The 24052-nt window shown below is 43.4% G+C and overlaps 1 protein-coding gene across 1 annotated transcript in view; it reads left to right on the plus strand.

The window, feature by feature from the left end:
* Positions 1–1072: 1072 nt before the first annotated feature.
* The window catches only part of NLK (nemo like kinase), a 172646-nt gene continuing 149666 nt past the window's right edge, over positions 1073–24052 (plus strand). The window contains exon 1 of the mRNA XM_073667777.1: positions 1073–2357. Coding sequence (XP_073523878.1) covers positions 1873–2357 — 485 coding nt within the window. The 5' untranslated portion in view covers positions 1073–1872. The remainder of the gene's footprint in view (positions 2358–24052) is intronic.

The raw sequence follows: 24052 nt of genomic DNA on the forward strand, positions 1-24052 counted from the left end.
GCTGTAGTGTGGAGCGCCCCCCCTGCTCTGCTGTAGTGTGGAGCGCCCCCCAGCTCTGCTGTAGTGTGGAGCGCCCCCCAGCTCTGCTGTAGTGTGGAGCGCCCCCCAGCTCTGCTGTAGTGTGGAGCGCCCCCCAGCTCTGCTGTAGTGTGGAGCGCCCCCCCTGCTCTGCTGTAGTGTGGAGCGCCCCCCAGCTCTGCTGTAGTGTGGAGCGCCCCCCAGCTCTGCTGTAGTGTGGAGCGCCCCCCAGCTCTGCTGTAGTGTGGAGCGCCCCCCCTGCTCTGCTGTAGTGTGGAGCGCCCCCCAGCTCTGCTGTAGTGTGGAGCGCCCCCCAGCTCTGCTGTAGTGTGGAGCGCCCCCCAGCTCTGCTGTAGTGTTGAGCGCCCCCCAGCTCTGCTGTAGTGTGGAGCGCCCCCCAGCTCTGCTGTAGTGTGGAGCGCCCCCCAGCTCTGCTGTAGTGTTGAGCGCCCCCCAGCTCTGCTGTAGTGTGGAGCGCCCCCCAGCTCTGCTGCATCTTGCTCTCTTGTGTCAGCCACGATCACTGTCCAGGCACTGACTTCTCAGTGTGATCTTCCTCCTGCATTACTAACCCTGCAGCTGGTGATAAGGCAGATAAAGTGACCGAGGGCAGATAGCGCCCACACACGCCGCCCACTGCCTCCTACCCTGTGCTGATAACAGCGAGCAACAGACTGCTGCCATCCGCCCAGTACGCAGATAAGATAGCGCGGTGTTCAGACAATGCGACATCTCCTGTATCATGAGTCTCGCCATGCTGTCTGTCCCCTCTCCGCTGTAGACGGCGTTCACCGGTACGAGCTGCAGTGTCCTGGCAGTCACCTCGGAGCACGAAAGGGTTAATCGCGTTACCTCTACCACACAGGTCATTGAGGGCGTGTCCAAGTCTGTAGAATCGAATAGCTTATTGGCTACTCTTCCCATCCGTCACCCCTCCTCTCCTCTACTATTGGTTTGTCTGTTATCTCCTCCTTTCTTTCGCTTCCACAGCGGTGCCCGCCTACTTTGTACCTACTTCCCCTATGTATTGGTTGGCCGTCAATGAATCGGCCACTGTGATTGGTTGCCGGCGCTGCCTGTCAGAGCGGCGTCAGGTGGCTGCTGCTGGGGCTGCCCGCGTCTAGCAGTCTGTGCTTGCTGTGACTGGTCGGACTGTGGCGGATTACAGCCCTGTGGATTGTTCTCTCTGCGACCTCGGTGCCGGTCGTCGTTGTCCTCCGCTTCTGTGGTGATATTGGCGCCATCCTGGGAGAAGCGCCGCCGGGATACGTGTGTGTGTGACTGTCGGGGATGGTGTGGCCGGTGTAGCCTCCATTTGTGTGTGCTGCCCCCAGCCCCTCCCGCTGCGCTCACCTTGCCCCGGCTCTTACCTGCCTGTAGTCGGGGCGGCCGCCTGCTCTGCCCTGTGGCCGCTCCATGGTGCGGTGCTAGCAGCTGGCCCCTATATGTGTTTACCAGGGGGTGGGCTGCACGCACTCGGGTCGGGTCCCTCTGCCAGGCTACAGGAGGATGTGGGATGGAAGGGCCGGGCTGTCATTTACTTCTTAATTGCTGTAGTTTGGTGCCCCTGGTAGCAGCAGGCTGGAGGGAGAAGTCCGTGCACCCTAAGTAACAGGAGCACTATGGAGTTTTAGTATTTATTGAGGAGCTGCAGTCTTTGGGGGGGTGGGGGGAGGGTAACATTGGTGTCCGTGACCAGCTGATCCTTGCGGGTGACTTTGGTTGAGGTGACAGGCGCATGTTCCGTGTAGGATGAAATATCTTTCCCGGTTGTCACAGTCCTGGTGATCTCGTCTGTATGGCCCAGTGACGGGTCCAGCTGTCAGCAAGAACCATCCAAGGGCATTTCTGTGAATGTCTCTTTGTAGTACCCCAGCCAATGCAAAAATGATGGCGGCGTACAACGGGGGTACGTCAGCAGCGGCTGGGGGCCACCACCACCATCACCACCACCACCACCTGGCCCACTTGCCCCCTCCTCACTTGCATCATCACCATCATCTTCATCCCCAGCATCATCTGCACCCAGGGTCGGCTGCTGCTGTGCATCCTGTGCAGCAACATGTGGCTTCTTCCTCTGCTTCCTCTTCATCATCCGCTGCTGCAGCAGCTGCGGCCGCAGCAGCGGCTGCTGCCATGCTTAACCCAGGCCAGGCTCAGCCATACTTCCCATCTCCTGCTCCGGGACAAGCCCCTGGACCAGCAGCAGCGGTGGCACCTGCCCAGGTACAGGCAGCGGCAGTGAAGGCTCATCATCATCATCAGCACGCTCATCATGCTCAACAACTGGATATTGAACCCGATCGACCCATTGGCTACGGAGCTTTCGGTGTAGTTTGGTAAGTGATGCAAACTTTATCACCCCTTGCCGGGCACCGCCGGCCAATGTCGCCTTGTTTTGGTTGGTAATCTGAAGCACGGTACCAGTGTGGAATAGATTTACATTGCAAAATATAATCTTGAAGGAACACTAAATGTAGAACATGGAAAAAGATCTTACAAAAAAATTCCAGCAATTCCTCCTTTTTTTTTTTTTTTTTTTTGAGAAAAATATAAAGAAACCTTGTGTGTCAGGAGGTCAGTCTTGTCACCCTCCGCCTGTCTAATTGTAAGACAATTAGCTGCAGCAGGAGCCTCTCCCCTCTGTTCTGTCTGTAGAACAAAAAATAGTTGTCTCCACCTCTTAGCTAGGCCCAAGCTGTCAGCTGCTCTCCACTTGGAAATGTGACAGATTGGCAGCAGAGCAAAGGGTTTCAGACATCAGGAGTGGGGAGATGGTTCCTCACTGTTTGCGGGAGAGATGTCTGGGCCGTTTTTTTGCCTATGTCTATCTACATCGGATGTCAGTTTGGGCAAAAGAGAGCGCCCCTGAACAATCTCTTTTAACAAGTGTTAATACAAGATTGTTACAGGTTCAAGCAGACAAGCCTACAGCTTAACAAACCATGAGTGCAAGAGTGTCTCCTCTGGCTTTCATTTTTTGGGTTTAGTGTTCCTATAAAAGCTGGATGATTTGGGTGTCCGCTTCTGAAAGATGTGGTTGGTTTTTTGGATTTGGAGGAGATGGCCTAGTCAGTGTTCATCATGATGTACTTCTCTTCCTTCGACTTGTACCTATTCTCATAGTGGAACAAAAGGTGATGAACACTGCTGATGGTACAAACACTAGACCTTGAGTTTATCCACAAGTGTCCCAATGCCATGCACGCTGCCTAAAGCTTAGGAATTTACTTTTTGAGGCTACTTTCTAACCGGTAAGCTTCACTTTCTAAATTTTAGAAGAAGATGTGGAGTACAGGATGAAACTGAAGAACTCTCCAATATTTTGTTATGGCTTCCATGGTGGAGCATCTTCTCAGACCATAGCCATGACTCCCGATGGGCCTCACAGTGATTTACCATCTGTAACTTACTGCTTGTTACTTGTCACTTTCATGGTCGACCGTCAGTTAAACTTTTAAAGCTTTTCCGATAAGCGTCCCTTAATAATTGGCTGGATATGAGTTGATCGTCATCTCTCGTTTGATTACAGTAGTCTCACATCTGCTGCCAGCTTCATTTCTCTCCTTGGCAGATGCTCCGTATTATTGAAAGCTTTTTGGGTGAACATAAGAATGCGATAACATAATGTCAGTGTATGGACTGCGCGCTGATAGGTTTGTGTCCTGTCTGTTCATGGGTGACTTGTCCTGTCCATGTTGTCACTTGTGTCCCCCTTTTCCTCTGTTCTCTTGACGATCAGTCTTCTTTAAGCAGCCGCTCTCTCCGCTGGAGACGCTGGTGTTTCTTTGTATCTGTATGGCATCTCCTTTTTTTTTTTTTTTTTTTTTTGTGGTTAATTGCAATTATTAAATTTTGAAGGTTCCTCACATCCATGCTCAAACAGGTTTTTTATTACAGGCTGGTATTATTTTGGCAAGACGTAATTACCCCCCCCCCCTCCCACGCCGGTGTTCACATTCTGCATTTCAATCACATCAGTGTTAACATTTTTTTTTTTTGTCTTCCTAAGCAATAAAGAATACCCTGTTATTTCTTCTACACGTAGATATTTGTTTAAAGGTGAGGTATTGCTCTGTGTTATCAGCCATTTCAGTTTGGGGAGAGGCTGACTTATGTGGAGATTTACAATAAGTGCATTTTCCAGAGAAACAGATTTGGCTAAAGGCAATAAATGCCATAAGGTAAGCAAACAATGAATCCAGCATCGGTTCTTCCCTCCACCTTCTCATGTGACCACTGCTGCCAATCAGTGGTGCCTGCAGTGATGTTGAGGTGGATTGCACAAATCCAGTGAGTGGCTGCAGCAGTCACATGGGTGATTGCGTCAGAGATGTAAATGACGACTGGCGGGGTGCACCGGAGGAGTGGTACAGATATGTAATAGTTGCTTTGTGCTATGGCATTTATTGGCTTTAGCCAAATTTTTGTTAAACCCCCTCCACCCCCAAAGAAACTTAAGAAGGGCACAAGAGGTGTATTTACTTACAGCAAATCTGCAACATAATCCACTTGTTTAACATGCGAACTTCATCCCTCTAAATTGAAATGGGGGAAATCTATGGAGACGCTCCGCATCGCAGGTCACTGTCCGTGTGGAGAATCTACGCAGCAAGTGGGTGACAGTTAACATCTCATCTGCTTTTGTATTATGCTGTGGATTGTCCATCACAATCTGCAGCTACACATGCAGGAGGAATAAATCATCCTCTGACATGTAACTGAGACGTCTGTAAGCCGAGACCTCGCACCTTGTACTGGATCTTCCATATCTCCCGTCAGAGCCCACCCATAACCATTTAGGAAATCCCTGTCTCAGGCACCACTTCTTAATCTGAGGATTTCCAGAAATGTGTCCCTACATATGTGAGCAGATGTTGGTGGCTCAGGTGTTAGGTGTAGAGCTCCTTTATGGCCGTGTATTGGGGCTTGTAGACCTCACATGTAGGGTAAAAAGCTCATTACTTAGCCTGGCAGCCTCCAGCACGAGTTCTTCTAATGGTCTATTAATAAGGAGTGACAGGATAATGTAGCCCCCTCATTGTGGATGATGGGCAAAGTCGTGCTTTTTATCACTGAGGGTCTCCAGAACTGATTTACGTGTCCTTTTTTTATCTGGATTATCGTTGGAAGAGCTCCTGTAGATCATCTCCCCCTTACTGATGTCAGCTCCGCTGCGACCAGGTAATAGAACAGATCAGGATTTTGATTGGTCTGATTTTTTTTTTTGCCATGTTCAGTCTTGGTTGTTCATTGTGGTTGGTTCAGTATTTATCACACTGTCTGGATTCTGAGGACTTGTCACCTCTCCGGACATGTCTGTTTTATCAAATCACTCTATTGCTCCTGTTATGTTGTTCCTCTGTTATTCCTCTTGGAACTTTGTCGAACTACCAGGGTTGATCCAGTTTTTCTCATTGTCAGAGGGGTATGACAAGTGGAAGCATTGATTGTACAGGGTCACTCCCCTCATGGTAAGGACTGCTTGTCAATTTTTTCATAAATTTCCAGGAAAAATAATGGAGGGACTGTACAAAACAGTTCTAAAAAAAAATTTTTTAGCATTGTTATTGCAATTGCTGCTCAATACTAAAACTGACAGTTCAGGAGAGCTGAGGAGGCCCTTTAAACACCATGAAGTGTTAACCGATTGTATATTAGTTGTGTTGTACAGCAGGTCTGTCACCAGATTTCAAAATAAAATGGTATTCGTTATTAAATAGATCTCAGACCAGATGAGACTTGTATAATTACTTTGAAAATCCATGTCAGAATAGGTATAAAATCTAGATATTAAAATGAGCATTTGTGTCTATTTGTAGCTTAACTCCTCTTGGTATCTAAATTATACAGCTGTTCTGAAGTGGATTTTCAAAGTAAGTACACCATCCTTATCAGGTGTAAGATACCTACTTCATGATGTAAGTGCCCACCTGCCCCATGGTTATATCACATTGTAGCAGTAATTGCTACATACATGATATAATTGGTGATCTGAGAGATGCATTGCTGTGGCATCCTCGGGGTGCACTTTGCATCTTAGACTAGCATTGATGTGACTCTTCTGTATCAGGTGCTTTTCACCCATGAATCCTCTGCGGTGGTGACTTCTTATACACCTGCAGCCCGTTCGATGTCTGTTTGACATCTTGTAATTTTCTGAGTCATTTTGGCAGCCTGACCACTTCTGTGAAAATTCCTCACTGTTTCATGTCTCCTCTATTTGGCTCTCATTGTGGTTCAGATGAGTCCCAGAGAGTTGGATCTGACTTTGTAACCTGTTAGAGACTGTGCTTCAGCTGTGCGATTTCTCAGCTTTTCTTGACTTTGAATGTAACATTATTGTAGAAGCTTTATCACTTGCTCTTTATAATAAAAGTTTCCATATGAAAATTATATCTGTGTTTATCGCCTGACAATCTAATATATATAGTGGCGAACCCAACTCTCTGCCATCGGCACATATCTGGGCAAAAAGGATTGCCAATGCTGGGAAGGTCCAGTAAAGTATCTGATTCTGCCCCTACCATCACTATATCCCATGTATCTGTAATTTTGTGAACCACCAGATAAATTGCATATGTATTTGTGAAAGTAGCTAGGAGCTCATTTTATAGGATTTCTGTTAAAAGGTCATTGACCCTTTAACTATGATTTAATTGGTCTTTCAAGTTAAAGGGGCTGTCCATCTTCATTATTTTTTTTTCAATTTATTGGTTTCCTGTGCTTTAAAAATGAGACAGCTGTACCTACCAATTGTCGTTGCTGCCTCTGGTCTTTCTTTATGGATGTGGCAGCAGTGGTCACATATTAACATTGTGACTGCTGCAACCAATCACTAGTCTCAGAGTGCAGCACCGTCTGCATTGAGATCACTGCCGAACCCCCAGTGATTGTCCGCAGTGGTCACAAGTTCTCTACATGACGTCACTGGTGCAACCACATTAACAAAGAAGCTGCAGAGAGTCGGTGGGCAAGTATAGCTGTCTTCCATTTGCATTAAAAAAAAACTGATTGCAAGAAATAGAAATGGATAACCCCCAATCAGATCAGGCTCTCCTCCATATTCAGTGCCAGTGTGATAAGTGTTTATCTTGTCAGTTAGGCCTTTTATCAGGTACCTCTTGGAATTCATTGGGCAAATAATCTAGAAGTCAAGTGTCCTTTAGTGTTTGCTTTGGCTTCATATGAAATTTGAAACGTGTATTAAAGGGGGTAAAAAAAAAATAAAAGAAACGAGCGCAGCAGGGCTCCCATGATGCATCGGCAAAATACAGATGAAAATCTGCAAAGTTTGCATTGGGACTGGGAATATAATTATTTTCAGTGTTTGCAGTGATGATGCTCCCCGGCACCACCATATTTCGATGGATCTTGTGCTGTAATATGAGATATATTATAGCAGTGATGAGAGACGATGTCATGATAGATATGAGGCCAGACTACAGTTATGATGGCTTTAGCCACCCACTAATGATGAGCTACAACCCTTCTCCTACACCGTGTACGTGGTGCATGGTCACAGGCGACTATCAATCCTTCCTCCAGCTTCACTTTAACTGTCCATAGTGGGTGTTCAGGCCGGTGTGTCGCCCCTTTTCTCCTCTGTCTTGCTTTTATACAGCTCCCTCTGACGCTCCCTGAGAATTGGCTTAGTACCTTCTGTTGCCTGATTATTGACAAGAGGAAGAGATGTGGGAGGGGTACATTGTGTAGACAGTGGAAAACTTCCTCAGTGGAAAACTTTAGAAATGAGTAGGACCATTATTCTTTTTATTAGATCAGGTGTCTTCGTCCTCATATGGTTTCTGGGTCTTATGGAATATTCATCTCTAAATAAAGGAAACTTGTCCTGTCCGTCTGTTCTCGAGGCGTCGTCCTCTGCTGTAGTTTATATGTCTATATATTCATGTATCCAAACCTGTTTTGTACCAAAACATGACTTAACCCTTGACCCTTTAACCTCTACGTCTATGAAGATTTGCTTTTTTATGTATATGTAGACACTTTAAAAGTGGCTCTCACCAGATTTTCCAATACAAACTGCATACATTAGTAAATAGAGCTGTTAGACCTGATGATGCTTGTGTACTTGCTTTGGAAGTTCTTGTCAAAATGCATGTAGAATCCTGATATTAAGATGTTTATTTTATGAATCCAGCTAAAGAATAACATGGCTCCCGAATCAAGTGTATTCACTCTCCCAGCACCCAGCCTGACTGTCAGCTGCAGCTTATCCTGAGCAGTGTGAGATCTCAGCAGGGAGGGGGGCATTGAGGAACTGTAATTTAGGCTAGATGGGCGATGATTGAGTTTAGACTTGCATAAAGGAATATACAGCTAATCTGACATGGATTTTCAATGTAAGTACACCGGCATCATCAGATACCTGTTGTAATGTGTGTAGTTTGTATTGTGATATTTGGTGACAGATCTGCATTAACCTTGTAGGAAGGAGAACTGTACCCTGAGTTGCAAAATAAAGATGTTAAGCGGGAACTTGTCAGTAGCATTTTAGCTTGGAGCTTTAGAGCTCCTGTTCATGTCAAGTAGGAGTTCGGTATAGGCCGAATGGACATGTCAGCGTGGCAGCACCGCCCAGTTGACTCTTGGTGAGCAGTTCTTGTTTTATAACTTTTTTTTCCCCAAGTGCTACAGGTTTAAAAGGGAATATTTTAAAACGTTATTAGGAAGTACTGTAACAGCAGGCTTGTGGTTTGATCCCTAAAATGTTACCGACATGCTCCCATCTCATTCATTATTCTCATGGGGATCACAGTCCAGTGAAGGATGTAATTTGCTGCACTGCATTGCAGAGCTGGAGGATGGATTACAAATCCTGTTCCCAGCTTTTCCAGAGTCCTGAGTGATGAACCAATTTATCATATAGGACTGAACGTGAAACTAGGCCGATATGGCTAAAGGGTAGTTAGATAACACCATCTTTTCTTGGCCTCATTACTTTTCACTAAAGGTGGGCTTCCACATTGACTACTTCTTGTATTGGTTGAACATATATGCAGAGAAGGGGTGTTCTCACTTTCGGCATCTGTGCACTTACAAAGAGCCAAGTACCTCTGGGACCCTCACCAGACAATGAACTAATAGGCAATCAAAAATGCCCAAGATGCGAAATCCTTGTAATATCACACAGCAGTGTCACCTTAAAGGAGTTGTTCACTTCTGGGGACATTTATTTTCAATATGGTTTCATTAAAGATTTTGCTCCTTTTTGCTTTTACAGGCTCTTTGTTTCCGTGCACATTTAGCCTTGATCTGGTGTGTGGTCATTTATCTGCTGAGAGGAGCTCGGAATAAAACACCTCAAAGCTGGAAACCCTCTCATCGGTCCGTTAGAACGAGTTCACTGATGGATTGTGTTGACTGTCGGCAGCCGGCAATAGGCAGCACAACACTCAGACTAACAGTGCAAATGTTTTAATGAAACCGAAATACTAGAAGTAAGGAAAAAGTTTCCCAAAGGTGAACCCCTTTAGTGTACTTGTGGAGTGTGATCATGCAAGGACCAAATCTAAGGAATGGTGGGTGATCCCTCTCATAATCAACACTATGCAATTATGATTCTGTACAGACTTGTGGACTGGGAGCTAATGGGAAATCACTGTCTTACTGGTATCCTGTTTCTTACTTTAATGTAAACAAGGCCTCTAGCCTTAATGGTTGCGAGTCATTTGAGGAAAAGGATGCCCAGGGGAATCCCTTTTAAAAGCCCCGGAGGCCCCCCATCACATCTAGATGGGAATAGTCACATGTCGGTACCATGTCAGCATGCTGAGCCCAGCGCTTTAATCACAGGAGGGTTATCTGCAAGGTCAGTGTATAAGAGGCTTTGAAGTTCTCAGTCTAAATAGACGCTCTGTTCTTTAAAGGATGCAATTTTACAAGTCGAGCGGAGGACACGCTCCCATCAATAGCTCCAACCGCACTGTAATAAACACCATCTCCATCAATATTTAATGCCCTGAAATAATTGTGACCATTTCATTTTAGTATCTTGTTCGAATTATGAATTGTACCCAAACAGTCTCCGTCGTCTTTTCCAGGATTATATCCAACTTGATGAGGATTGTGCTCGCTCAAAGAGGTATATATCACTAGGAGGGCGAAGCTGCAATAGGTGGGAGATATTAGATTAGTCCGAACACCCTAATTTCTGTTCAGATACCGTGGGCTCTGCCAGATGCTGCTTCAATTCTTATTATTAGGGATGTTGCATTGGGAGAGAAGCGGATTCCAATAATAATAATATAAAGAAAAAGATTATTATTATAGCGCCTACATATTCTGCAGCGCTTTACAATTCAGGCAATTTACAGACATTATCGGCACTGTCCCCATTGGGGCTCACAACCTAAAAAAAGAATCAAATAACATACCTGATTTGCCTTTATTAAACAGATTAAAGGGGTCCCTGCACATATATCGCTGACATTTCATTTTACAGAGTGGTGGGGGTCCAACATCCGGCACCTCCGCGATCAGCTGTTATAAACATAAAACATCGCTGCACTGCGCAGATCTCCTATTCAGGAGAATATGAGCTGATCCTAAGGTTTGGTCACTAGTGTCATATGCCTGCAGAACCCCTTTAAGGACTTGTAAATGCTTCCAAGCCTCTATACCATGTTGTTGGCTGGTTTTAAAGGGGTTATCCCAAATTAGAAAAACAAGGCAGTCCTACAGGAACGGCGCCACACTTGTCAGTGGGTTGTTTGAAGTATTGCAGCTTAGTCTAAATTTTTCATTGGCGTTGACTTGCTAGGCGTGACACAGCTAATGGACTAGTGTGGTGCTGTTTGTGAACAAGTCAAATGTTAATCTGTTACTGTAGTTTAGAGGAGTTTGAGATCTCAAACTTGCTGTCCCCATAAATCTTTTCCTCTCACCCATGACAGCACCCCAGAGCGGATCTGCCCTTCAAGGACAGGAAGCCTATAGAATAAAAAGGAGCTGCCTCTCCAATCGCATCAGTGGCTTCTTGTCTTTGGAGAAGGAACCTATACCCTAGTATTTTGTTTAGGGAGAAGATCAAGACCACTCACCCAGGCCTTGTCCGGGTGGCTTCTTGGGGGCGGACAGTGTGCTGCTTCTGGCAAGTGGGGAGGTGGTACGCTGCCACGCTTCCTGGTGAGGAATACTTGGCAGTATACCGATGGGGTGGCACTATAAGCACTTCAGTGAAGCCTACAGGTTGCTCCGGACGGTGCCGAGCATCTGGATCTCGCTGAAATCCTTATGGCACCTCTGGAAGAAGGTACAGGTTATTCCCTACTACATGTCAGAGCCAGTATCCTGTGGATTGATTTATTGGTTCAAAATTGAAAGTATTTATTACTGGACTGACAAGCATAGTATGGGATTACTGTTTATGCTTGTATTTACTATATAGGTACAGTCAAATTATGTTCTGTAGGAATTCCGTGTTTTTTACACTCTGTGATCCATAGGGGCTGACCTCCTGGGACAACAAATGAGCACTGGAGAACCATCTTCTGTCTAGGTGCCAGAAGTCTGCCACCCATCATTGGTCCTGGCAAGATGTCATCCTTTTACAGTTTTATAAGTGTCTTTGTTATGTCTGTTTCTTTCCCTCATATTTATGAAAGGAGTTAAATTACTTGTTACATTAACTTTAGAAAGAAATGTACAATTTAGTAATCCTGAAGGATTACTGCAGTGTGTGTGTGTGGTTGATGGGGCTGGGGGGCTGTTTGCTAAAGTCTGCTCTTGAGCCTTTGCCCTTCTTTAATAAGTCTAATAAAGTTTCTCCATCTGTCAGGATGAATGCGTCCAATGTCCCATCACACTGAGGGAAGGGGGTTTTCCTTTCTTCCTGGTTATCAATTTTGTGTTCAGAATTAGCCAATCACATTCAATCCCTTTATAAAGTTTAGCTGTTTTAGTAGTATTTTCCTGACATATCTTACTATTTTCATAGTTGCATTTTACAGCAAAAGCCATGGTCCGTAAACTGCTTACAACACAGCAAAGTAATCTCATTGTTGTAAGTTGGCAGTCAGGAGAAGGATACAATTTTTTTTTCCCAATGCAATAGATATAACATGGGCCATAAAGAAGTAACTTAAACTTGGCACAACAGTGACATTACCTAGAGCTGGACGTCCTTCAAAAATTGAAAATACAGGAAAATTGGTCTGGGACACTGCCAGCAACATTAAAGGAGCTGCAGGAATTTGTGGCAAGCACTTCATGTGACAATTTAAATTTTTTTTTTCATATGTCTGGCCTGTGGGGTAGGTTGGTAAGTCAATAGCCTATAAAGTCCGCCAAAAGCTTGTGGGGAAAAAGGGGTTATGAAGTGATGAGACCAAGGTTAAAATTTTTGGCCATTTTCCAAAAACTATGGAGTAAAGTCAACATTGAGCATCCCCAAAATAACACTGTACCCACAGTGAAGCATGGTGGAGGCAGCATTATGCTTCGGGACGATTTTTCAGCAGCTAGATATGGTGCTTTAGTCTAGGTGGAGGGAATTATGAATAGTTACAGGTATCAGTCAATTTTGCAACAAAACCCTCAGTCCTCTGCTAAAAAGCTGTAGATGAAGGAGAATTTCACCTTTCCGCACAACAACCCCAAGCATACCTCCCAATCAACAAAATCATGGCTTCACCAGAAGATCAATGTTTTGGATTGGCCTAAATCTGAATCTAATAAATCTATTGGTTGATCTAAAGAGGGTGCTGTACACAAAAGATGACATTGTAATCTGACAAATTCTAGCACTACTGCAAGGAAGAGTGGGCAACGCTTGCCAATTCTAGATATGCGTGTGATAGGCTTCTGCCCAAAAAGACTGAATGCTTTCATAAATTCAAAGGGTACTTCAAGTATTAGTTTAAGGGTGTGCATATTTATGCAATCACATTGTTTTAGTGCTTTATTTTTATGTCTGCACATGAAAATATTTCAGTTTATTTTTCAATTGAATTGTACAGATTATGGCTGACGAAGGCCGAAAAAGTTCTAAAATGGTTCTTCTTCGTATCACCTTTCACACTAAACAAGCTTTGCTAGGTACCCAACACTTCTGCGTGTGACAAGGAGGGAAGTTGTGGTTTTGACTGACTGGGGGGATGGGGCATAAGAAACTCCTCTACTTTTCATTTTCCATATTGCTGTCTGTTTAATTTAAAAAAAAAAAAAAAAAAAAAATCCAATTGAGCCTAATATTAGACTTCTGTACGGAAGCCTTTTCAGCAGTCCTTATTATCATAGACCGGATTAGAATGAAAAATAACACCTATACATGGATGACACTCCTTCACAATAGACGATGGTCACTGTTCATCATATCCGTAACACTGCCATTGATCTCAATGAATATCTTCAGACTATTGATTCCTACCATCCATGTTGCTCGTGTTAAATGGAGCATATTGTCTTAAAGAGAACTTCTCTGTCTTCCGGAAATGCTATTTACCTGCACATATAGTGGTAATCTGCAGGTAAATCATGTTTCAATCATATCTGACTGGTTTATTGGAAGTGCAGCTACAGGGAGAAAATGCCGTTTTATTCTCCCTGCAGTCGCTCGCTCCAGTCATTGGGGTGCTGCAGTGAGCAGTTAGTCACAGATTACAGTTCTCTCACTGTGTAGTAATTACTCCCAGGAACATTGACAGCGTGCGTGCGACACACATGACGTAGAGCAGGCTGTAATAGTGCTGGGCAGTGATTACAGCCGTGCGTAAGTGTTCTCCCTGTAGCTGCGCTTCCAAGAAGCCAGCTATACAGGATTTAAATGCCATTTACCTGCAGATTAACCCTATATCTGCATGTAAATGGCATTTCTGGAAGTGAGAGATTCTCTAAATGCTTAGGCAAGAATGGCCCCCTCCATTGAACTGTGCACCTGGATAAAATTTAAAACCAGAACATGATTCATATTATTTGAAGTATAAAAATACTAAAGGGAATTTTTAATTTGTTTTATGTATTCAAGATACACCAAAGATTATCCTAACTATAGGGTCATAAAGCAAAAGTTGCATAGACAACTGCAGGAACGAGTTTTACACATGGGCTGAGCATATATTAAAAAATTAAATTTTTATTGATCTAAATATATAAAATCAAATTAACATAGATTTTTTTTTATATCTATTTTATTCACTTATATAGCGCCATTAATTTCACAGCGCTTTACAGACATTATAGGCACTATACCCAGTGGGGCTCACAATCTACATTCCCGATCAGAATGTCTTTGGAGTGTGGGAGGAAACCGGAGAACCCGGAAGAAACCCACTCAAGCACGGGAAGAACATACAAACTCCTTGCAGATGTTGTCCTTGGTGGGATTTGAACCCAGGACCCCAGCGCTGCAAGGCTGCAGTGCTAACCACTGAGCCACTGTGCTGAAACTAACTACACATAAGGCACTAGGTGGGTGTACCCATATAGTAGTAATAAATCATGGGTATGTGCTTAATACCAAATTCTCATATTAGTTGCAGTCAGTGAATACAACTTTTCCATCTATTGCTCACAGAGATAGGTATAACAAGAGCCGGACAAAACAGTCAAACGTATTCATTCATGATCTTGTGATAAACAATGTTAAGTCTTATGTATAGACTCATACAATCAATTATACATCTATGAATTAACGATGAGTCTGACCACATATTATGTATACACGCCAATGAGTACATTAATCCATGTAATGGATAGAAGGTAAATGTAGGCAAACGAAATGTATAGCACACTTTTGCCTCAATAGTTTCTCCAGTGACCCACCACCCGACGCGCGTTTTGCCCTGAAATGCTTCTTCCAGGGGTCGTACAGGTTTTATGTATTTAGAAAAATTAGGTTATCTAATCAGTGGTTAGCACTCTTGCCTTGCAGCATCGAGGTCCTGATTTCAAATCCCACCAAGGACAACATCTGCAAGGAGTTTGTATGTTCTCCCTGTGTCTGCTTGGGTTTCTTCCCACACGCCAAAGACGTACTGATGGGGATTATAGATTGAGCCCCGATAGGGGCAGTGGTGATTGTGTTGGTAAAGCGCTGTGGAATATGAGGACGCTTTACTGATATGCGTCCTTGTAAGCTTTTGCACCAAACCTGTAGTCTTCACAAGATTGAGAAAATGCTTGCTACCTTTTTGTCCCCATTGTCTAGTCTGTATTAGTAACTACAGATATATCAGACATTTAAAGGGGTTTACCCACGAACAACCTTCCTTTTAATTATTAGATATTTGAAGAAGAATAATAACTTCCACAATTGGATGTGTTTAAATAAAATGTTCCTGTTCTGAGATAATCTTATAAATGTGCCCCGGCTGTGTACTGTGTAATGGCTGTGTCTGACCGTACAGGAACATGGTCTGATCGTACCACATCTCCTGGGCAGGGGAGAAATCGGTACATTTCTAAGATTATCTCAGCACAGGAACATTTTATTTAAACACATCCAATTGTGGAAATTATTATTCCATGATATATTGATTAAAATCAACTTTGTTAGTGGAAAAAACCCTTAAGCCTCTCTGCTTATAACCGTGTTGTGCTGTACCTGTTATTCCTCTAAGAAATACATGGATAATTGGGTGTTACCATTCTTCTTGTTAAAGGGATGTGCCCTTAGTGATACTGGCAGCACTGATTGGTTATTGTGGGAGTGTCCCCTTCTGGAAACACCCAGTTGTCAATTTATTCATACTTCTATTTCCTGACCAGGGTCGTGAGTCTAAACCTATAGTTTTCTCTTGTATTTCTCATTTATTGTTTTCATCTGTTATAGTTGGGGTTCACTGAATGAATCTGATTTATGGACAGGGAAAACACGTTGGTTTCCTTATCGACTACTCTTTGACTGACGTATGAGATTTATAGTGGGTGCACTGTGCTGATGTCTGCAGTCACACTTATTACATGGTGAACGCCCAATGTTTCTGTGGATGGATTTTGGGGTCTCTAATAGTGTGGTGTTCAGAATTTCCTCTCATATAGGTGTGACAGTATATCCCCAGCACAATGCAGAACAATTAGAAGAGTCTAGGATTACATTAGATCCATCCTTTAGCTACCTGTCCTGTCTCTTGGACACATCAGATGGTGTTTTGCAATACGGTACATTGGTATTTTGGGCTTAGTACTTTTTTAATTTTTCATGTCAAGCAATAAAAAGCATGTGCTATCGGTACATATACCTGTGTCACCCAGAGTTTACAACTTATTATTTTTACCTTTTTGCACATCTGGGTATCCATGCCTGATATTTCATGGTGAATTTGGTCTGTTCCATTCACTGAAGGCAAGAATGGATGCAGAAAATGTGGAGGACTTGAGCACAAAAGTGTCAGTAAGACGCAGAACTCTTCTCCGTATACTGTGGCTTGGCCTAATTTCCCGAAACCCCTTTTAGAAGGTCTAATTTCTCTTTGCGGAGGAGGGGGGAGTTGTTATCTAGATTAAATTTCCAGAGCAGCACAATAATTTCAGAGAAATTTAGGGGAAAAAAAAAAAAATCAAAGCCGTAAAACTGCGGCACTGGTCGTAGCAGCTTTAATGTGCATGTCAAGCTTGCAGTACTTTTGTGGGAAATACAATGAGACCTATAAAAGGTGTCCGGGAGATGCCTGGAAATCTCTGTACAGACGGCTCTTTTGTGAGGATGGATGGCGGCATCTTGATAGGCTGCAGCAATCGCTCAGGTTCGTATTTAATGTCTTAAATATCTTTTGTGTTCCGGTTTAGCATAATGGACCTCAGGGAGTTATGAAACACTTTGAAATGTTTCTCAAGGTGTGCAGCTCCTTGTCTACGCCTTACCAGGAGCCTCTGGCTGTGATATTAGCTTAAGCCATCCCTGTGTTAATTTTCTGTGTAATGAATTCCAGGCATTTCATCAGGTCAGCAGAATATTACAGTTGTATGTCAGCAGTCTGCCCAGTCGCTGGCACCCGACTCTTCTTCTACAAACAGATTTCAGGTTGATGTCTAGCGCAGTCGGCTAGGTTAACATGTGTGAATCAACTGATACCCTAAGACCAGCCTGAGGGGCTCTAGCCCTTCTGGCCACAAGCCATTGTTGGGTATGTGATTGATGTCACTGGTAACAGGGTATATCCTGATTCATGGGGCTGAGGCCGGAGGTCAGATTCATCACCCAGCTGTAGTCTGGAAATAACACTAGGCGGCTGGCAGGGGGCCATGGTGGCCGCTGTTGCTGCACATGGACAGTGTGGCATACTGACCTAATGATCTGCTGCTCTATAGCACAGATTACATACATATGTGGGGATTAGCTGATCCTACGGCAACCATAAGAATTGCTGACCTCTCGTATGCCTATGTTAAAAAAAATAAAAAATAAATCTGCAATTGACTGACTAGAATTTTATATATTTTTATTTTTTTTAAACCTACATAATCTCAGTCTCTGATTTACTAAACTGCATGCATCAAAAATCTTGCTTAAACTGTGCCAAATATGGATGATGCAAATCGATTCTCAAAACCCGTATTCTGTGGCCGTTTGGTGGGAGCCCATCTCTTGTTTTGATTAGCCAGCCTGACGTGACATCACACATGCGTTGTGCCGCAGTGATGACGCCGTGCCAGGCTGGCTAATCCAAAAAAAGAGCTGGCGATGCCTTTTATGTTGAAGGCATTTTACAGGGCTTTTCCTGGGTTCTGCAAATCGATTCACACCAACTCTAATGCCAAATTCTCAGTTTTATACTTGTCTAAAATGTCTCAAGAAATATACATGCTAGACAAGGGGTTGTGGCCTACTGATTATTGTTTGGGGGGGGAAGGGCGACAAAGCTTGGCTTAAAGCACAACTCCTTGAGACTTAATTGTGTCATCATTTATTATAACTTTGTTGAACAAAGTAAGCCTGCTAATAGGTGGTGGTTTTTACCCAAACACATGCCGAAATGCATGTACCTCGCCCGTATATGACAAAATTGCACACTTTGGAATATGCTGGATTCAATGAGATCTATAGGTAGTTTCATACTTTGTCCTGACATGTAAAATGCGTTTGTGGAAAGGCCACTTGACCTTGAAGTTCTACAGAGCTGGAATACGCCACCTGTGAGGCCTGATGGACTTGCATATGCCTCTGATTTCTGAAGTATATGTATATAAAGCTGAAGGGGGAAAAAATGATTGGTGTGCTCCATCAGATGCCAATATTGGAGATCCCACCTAAAGCGGGTGTAGGCACCATGTGGGGGCACATAGCATGGAGCAGGCACTGCCCTGAGCATGGCACCTTACTGCTCCCTTATATCTGACAGATGTGATTACAGAATCCGTATATACAGTGGATATGGAAAGTTTTCAGATCCCTTTACATTTTTCATTTTGTTTCATTGCAGCCATTTGGTAAATTCTAAAAAGTTCATTTTTTTCTCATTAAAGTACACTCTGCACCCCATCTTGATTGAAAAAACCCAGAAATGTAGACATTTTTTGCAAACTTATTAAAGAAAAACTGAAATATCACATGGTCATAAGTATTCAGACCCTTTGCTCAGGCACTCATATTTAAGTCACATGCTGTCCATTTCCTTGTGTTCCTCCTTGAGATGGTTCTACTCCTACATTGGAGTCCAGCTGTGTTTAATTAAACTGATAGGACTTAATTTGGAAAAGTACACACCTGTCTGTACAAGACCTCACAGCTCACAGTGCATGTCAGACCAAATGAGAATCATGAGCTCAAACGAACTGCCCAAGGAGCTCAGAGACAAAATTGTGGCAAGGCACAGATCTGGTCAAGGTTACAAAAGAATTTCTACATTACTCAAGGTTCCTAAAAGCACATTGGTCTCCATAATCCTTAAATGGAAGAAGTTTGGTACCACAAGTCTTCCTAGACCTGGCCGTCCAGCCAAACTGAGCAATCGTGGGAGAAGAGCCTTGGTGAGAGAGGTAAAGAAGAACCCCAAGATCGCTGTGGCTGAGCTCCAGAGATGCAGTAGGGAGATAGGAGAAAGTTCCACAAAGTCAACTATCACTGCAGCCCTCCACCAGTTGGGCCTTCATGGCAGAGTGGCCCGACAGAAGCCTCTTCTCAGTGCAAGACATATGAAAGCCTGCATATAGTTTGCTCAAAATCACATGGACTCCCAGACTATGAAAAATAAGATTCTCTGGTCTGATGAGACAAAGAGAGAACTTTTTGGTGTTAATTCTAAGCAGTATGTGTACAGAAAACCAGGCATTGCTCATCACCTGCCCAATACAATCCCAACAGTGAAACATGGTGGTGGCAGCATCATGCTATGGGGCTGTTTTTCAGCTGCATGGACAAGATGACTGGTTGCAATTGAAGGAAACATGAATGCAGCCAAGTAAAGAGAGATCCTGGATGAAAACCTCTTCCAGAGTGCTCTAGACATCAGTCTTGGCCGAAGGTTCACCTTCCAACAAGACAATGACCGTAAGCACACAGCTAAAATAACAAAGGAGTGGCCTCAGAACAACTCTGTGACCATTCTTGACTGGCCTAGCCAGAGCCCTGAGCTAAACCCAATTGAGCATCTCTGGAGAGACCTGAAAAATGGCTGTCCACCAACGTTCACCATCGAACCTGACGGAACTGGAGAAGATCTGCAAGGAAGAATGGCAGAGGATCCCCAAATCCAGGTGTGAAAAACTTGTTGCATCATTCCCAAGAAGACTCATGGCTGTACTAGCTCAAAAGGGTGCTTCTACTCAATACTGAGCAAAGGGTCTGAATACTTATGATCATGTGATATTGCAGTTTCTTTTTTAATAAATTTGCAAAAATGTCTACATTTCTGTTTTTTTTTCAGTCAAGATGGGGTGCAGAGTGTACTTTAATGAGAAGAAAAATGAACTTTTTAGAATTTACCAAATGGCTGCATTGAAACGAAGAGTGAAAAAATTTAAAGAGGTCTGAATACTTTCCGTACCCACTGTAGATTAGTGTAGAAAGTCATTAGATAAGGGTCACGTGCAGCCCCTCTGTAAGCTGTATACACAGACCTACTAACATGTTGGTCTGGGACATGCAGAGCGTTGGTATTGGGAACTTCCCCCTTATGTCTAAATGCTGGAGGCGCCTTTACTATACAGGATAGAAGGAACATCTATGATTATGGTACAGAAGAAGGGTTATCGCCTGGCGGCATGATGTGACCGTGCTGCTCCCCCGGCCTCCATGATTCACTGCAGACCACATTTGATTAAAGCCTCTGTACATTGTATTCTTGGGAGTCTCTTCTACTAAGATGATGGGATCTACGAAGCTGCTCTGTCATCTGGTCAGTAAAGTGCCACATTTACATTGATGCCATCTGTTGGGTTTCCTCTGTGTCCTTCTGATAATTTAAGAAAACAAGCAATTCTGTGAAGTCCTAATCAAGAGCAGTTTCCCAGAGATCAGTGACCTCATGTTCACGTCTGATAAAACTACTGTGCCGGGAGGAAAGCCACAAGTCTCTATAAAATGCTGCATGGTTGAAGCTCTGGTCTGCCCCTAAAAGAATTATCCTTTTATATTCAACTTTTACTTTATAAAAAAAAAAAAAAAAACTTGTAAAATATAGTGCTTCAGTATTTATGTATTTATACTGTAAATTTTTTTTTTGAGAGAACTTTAATTGGGGTCAGTGGTAGCGCCCCCTAGTTTTTCAACAGTTTGTCTGAATTCTGCGACCAGCCAGGCAGTGGAGGACACACACATGCCGAGTAACTTTATTTTCACTCTGTGATGAGGGTAATACAGAAAAAAATCAGGAAATCTTTATAAATCTGTATCTTGCTGCTAATCCCTTGACGTGCTGTTAACAAAACAAACTTGATATTTTAGCCACAGTGGCCCTGACTGTTCTGACCATAGATGAAATCAAACATTACCGCAGCTATGATCTTTAGAGCAGAATCCACGTCATCCGGCATCCTCACCGTCCATCACATTTGGGGCTCGCTCGCACGAGCCTTTAGAATTTGAGCCGAGTGTCATTTTCATAATGCTCAGTTTGATCCAAGTGTCAGCTTAGTATGATCCTATTCTCTTGAATGAGAAAATCGTAGCACAGGTGATGAGAAGATGTAGAACAAGATTTCTCCTTCTGCAATCTGATCTGTTTGCCGTCCGATGTTTTCCATGCACCCGTAGGCTTGAATGGGTGAGTGTGATGCGATTTGCACAGCTGCGTTTTTTTTTTTTTCTTTCCTCCTCACGCTGTATTGGCTGATCAGCGCTGCCCAATAGAATACCATTGGTCCGACCATTATCCAATAAAACATCATATAGCACTCATCTGATGTATACGCTTGTGTGAATGAGCCCTTATAATGTCAGTGCTTCTTATTCAATGATGTTTCTCTTGTTTTTGCTATTAGTACCACAAGCGATCACCACCAACAATTGTCACGAGTTCTCCTTAGAGAACGACTGATACTGAGGTTTCAGTATACTCCAAAGAATAAATTAAATAAAAACGCTTAAAAAAAAAAAAAAAAAAAAAGGACATATCAAACGCGTGGTACGCCAACTTCTACCTGACTGTGTTTCGCCTTTTGCACTTCTTCCTGAGGCAAATGTGTTGGACCACTTAATTTTCAAGAAAAGAAAAGCATGGTTAAATTTCTTCGAAAAAAATAATTATTTTATTTATTTAGTTTTTACATAAAATACGAGACCATATAAATTTATATCATAATTTATATGTACATTTTTTCCATGAATGTTCAGTTCCTGGAAATGTTTTATTGTTTACGATCACGAATTCATCTAGTGTCTATTAAGTCCCATTGATGCAAGATGAATAGAATTTAGGGCTCCTGTGATGGTAAACGTTTATTCCCTATCTGCTGACTGCTGGCTCCGGCATCTGCACTGCCCTGTCCTCACAATTCCCATAGTGTGGATGGAGCTGCACTTGACCGCCTCCGGTCTAAGCTTCATCTCTGGTCCTATGCATTGCTAAGGGTGATTTCAAATCTTCAGCGTCGGTCGATTTACACGGCGGCTTTTCTCTGTAGCGTGTGGAGAAGTCTCCCTCGTAGTGATGGTACTGTATTACGCATTGCAAAATTGACTACACATTCACCAAATTGGAAAGTATCTATACCGCGGGGTTAGCCCCTTTATTGCTTCTTCTGCAGTGACGTCACTGTTCTGGATACCCATCTTCTGTACATCTGTGGATTCTTCTATTACATAGTAATACGCCTTGCCATCTGTCTGTATGACGCCTTCCACCTGACATTGATAGATGATTCCTATACATCTCCGGCACATGGATGTTTGGCTGGTAAGGATGATGCTGTAGCAGAAAGTATTCGGCCTTATCTTGTGTTTCCTTATGTAGAGGTGTCGGCTGGATGAGATATTACTTGTTCTTCCTACCGGATGGTGAATAGATAGATTTCCTGTCTTTGCTCTAAATAGGTCTCGACATAAAGCTGTATCGCCACTATAATAAATTGCTAAGTATTGTCAGTGCAAATCGTATTATAGAACGATGTTGTAATTCCTCATAATCATTTTCCCAATTAATAAACGTATGGTCTCTTTTTAGAATACCAGAGATGTATATCTTTTTTTTATCCTTTCTATGTTACTTGCATTAAATACAGCCTGCAACTATGGTATATGTGGACATAGATGATTTCTCCAGATCTGAACAAAACTGCATTTCCCATTGTAATAATTAAGGCCTTATTCAGACGTGCATGAATCATGTATGTGTTTTGTCAGGGTTTCTTACAGATCGTGGATCAAATTTAGCCGTACAAGTCTGTCCGTGAAAATCACAGCAAACGTTTGCATCTGCGTGCTATCCATGTGCTCTCTGTGCTTAACATTGTTGAGATGAGTAGGAGAAGCTTACAGTATTTTTCCATACAAATAAATCACTGATGAAAACAAACATTGAAACTTTTTTTTTTTTTTTTTGGAAGGGTGGGAGAAGGGGGGGGGGGGGGGGTTACTAGAAAAATCACTGTCTGACTTAGGCCTAATGGAGTCTGAATATTCTCCTGAACCTCCTGAACTTGGGAGGCCACAGAAATGATTTACAGTGCGGCCTGGCGGAGGTGATCTTCCTGGATCTCTATAGTCTTGTGGCTACCAGGATGATCACCTCTGCAGGTGACACGTTACTCAGAAGCATCAAACCTCCTCTGTGGCTGGAGAAAATGAACAGTACTAGGGCTTGTTCAGACGAGCATATTGTATGGACAGGAGCTGTCTGTGTGCGCCACAGACCCAACCGGACCGATGCTCTGCATGTAACTGCAGCATGCTCTATTCTGGTCTGATTTACGTGAGTAGTGGGCAGCTTCTGCACTTGGACGTGCACATGAAGCCAGTCACTTTGCAGACTAGACTGAGTTTTTATGGCCAGCTGTAAGCACACCATATTTATTACAGTACTGTCCGCTGATAACTATGGGTTTGGCCGACTGTGTGTGTGTTCGAACTGCTGATCCTTTTGTTCTCTATGAGATGAGCTGCTGACAAATATATGACAGCTGCTCTTTCATACAGAACACATGAGCACTTGGCAGCAGTGCTGTGGAGTTGGTATAAAATACTCACTCGGAAAATATATAGTAAATTGGGTTCAGTAGATCAATGCAGGATGTGCTGTAAATGTTTTCATAAGAATTTTGGAAAGTTATAAAATGTCCTATAAATGTCTTCTGTTTCTGATCTAAGGATCTCTGCTTTTAGTTGAGATGAATGTGTGCTGCACTTTATGTACACGCTCAGTAGTGAGGCAGGGCTGTGGAGTCGGGAGTCAGGGAAATTGAGGAGTCTGAGTTGGAAGTTTGACTTACCGACTCCACAGCCCTCCTTGGCAGAGTGAGTGCTCCTGTGTATGGGAGAGACTTCAGAGAAGGCTGACGGCCAAACCATCATGGAACCGACAGTCATCTAATGTGTAAGGGTTTATTCACATTGGCAGGACGAGTGCCAAGCGATCCAAAACGGCAACATGTGTTGTGGTTTTGATATATTTTGAATCGTAATATGGGGTGTAGCAAT

The sequence above is a fragment of the Phyllobates terribilis genome, unplaced genomic scaffold, assembly GCF_046119375.1.
Source record: "Phyllobates terribilis strain yellow unplaced genomic scaffold, ASM4611937v1 Scaffold_2__4_contigs__length_985480577, whole genome shotgun sequence".
Lineage (NCBI taxonomy): Eukaryota > Metazoa > Chordata > Amphibia > Anura > Dendrobatidae > Phyllobates > Phyllobates terribilis.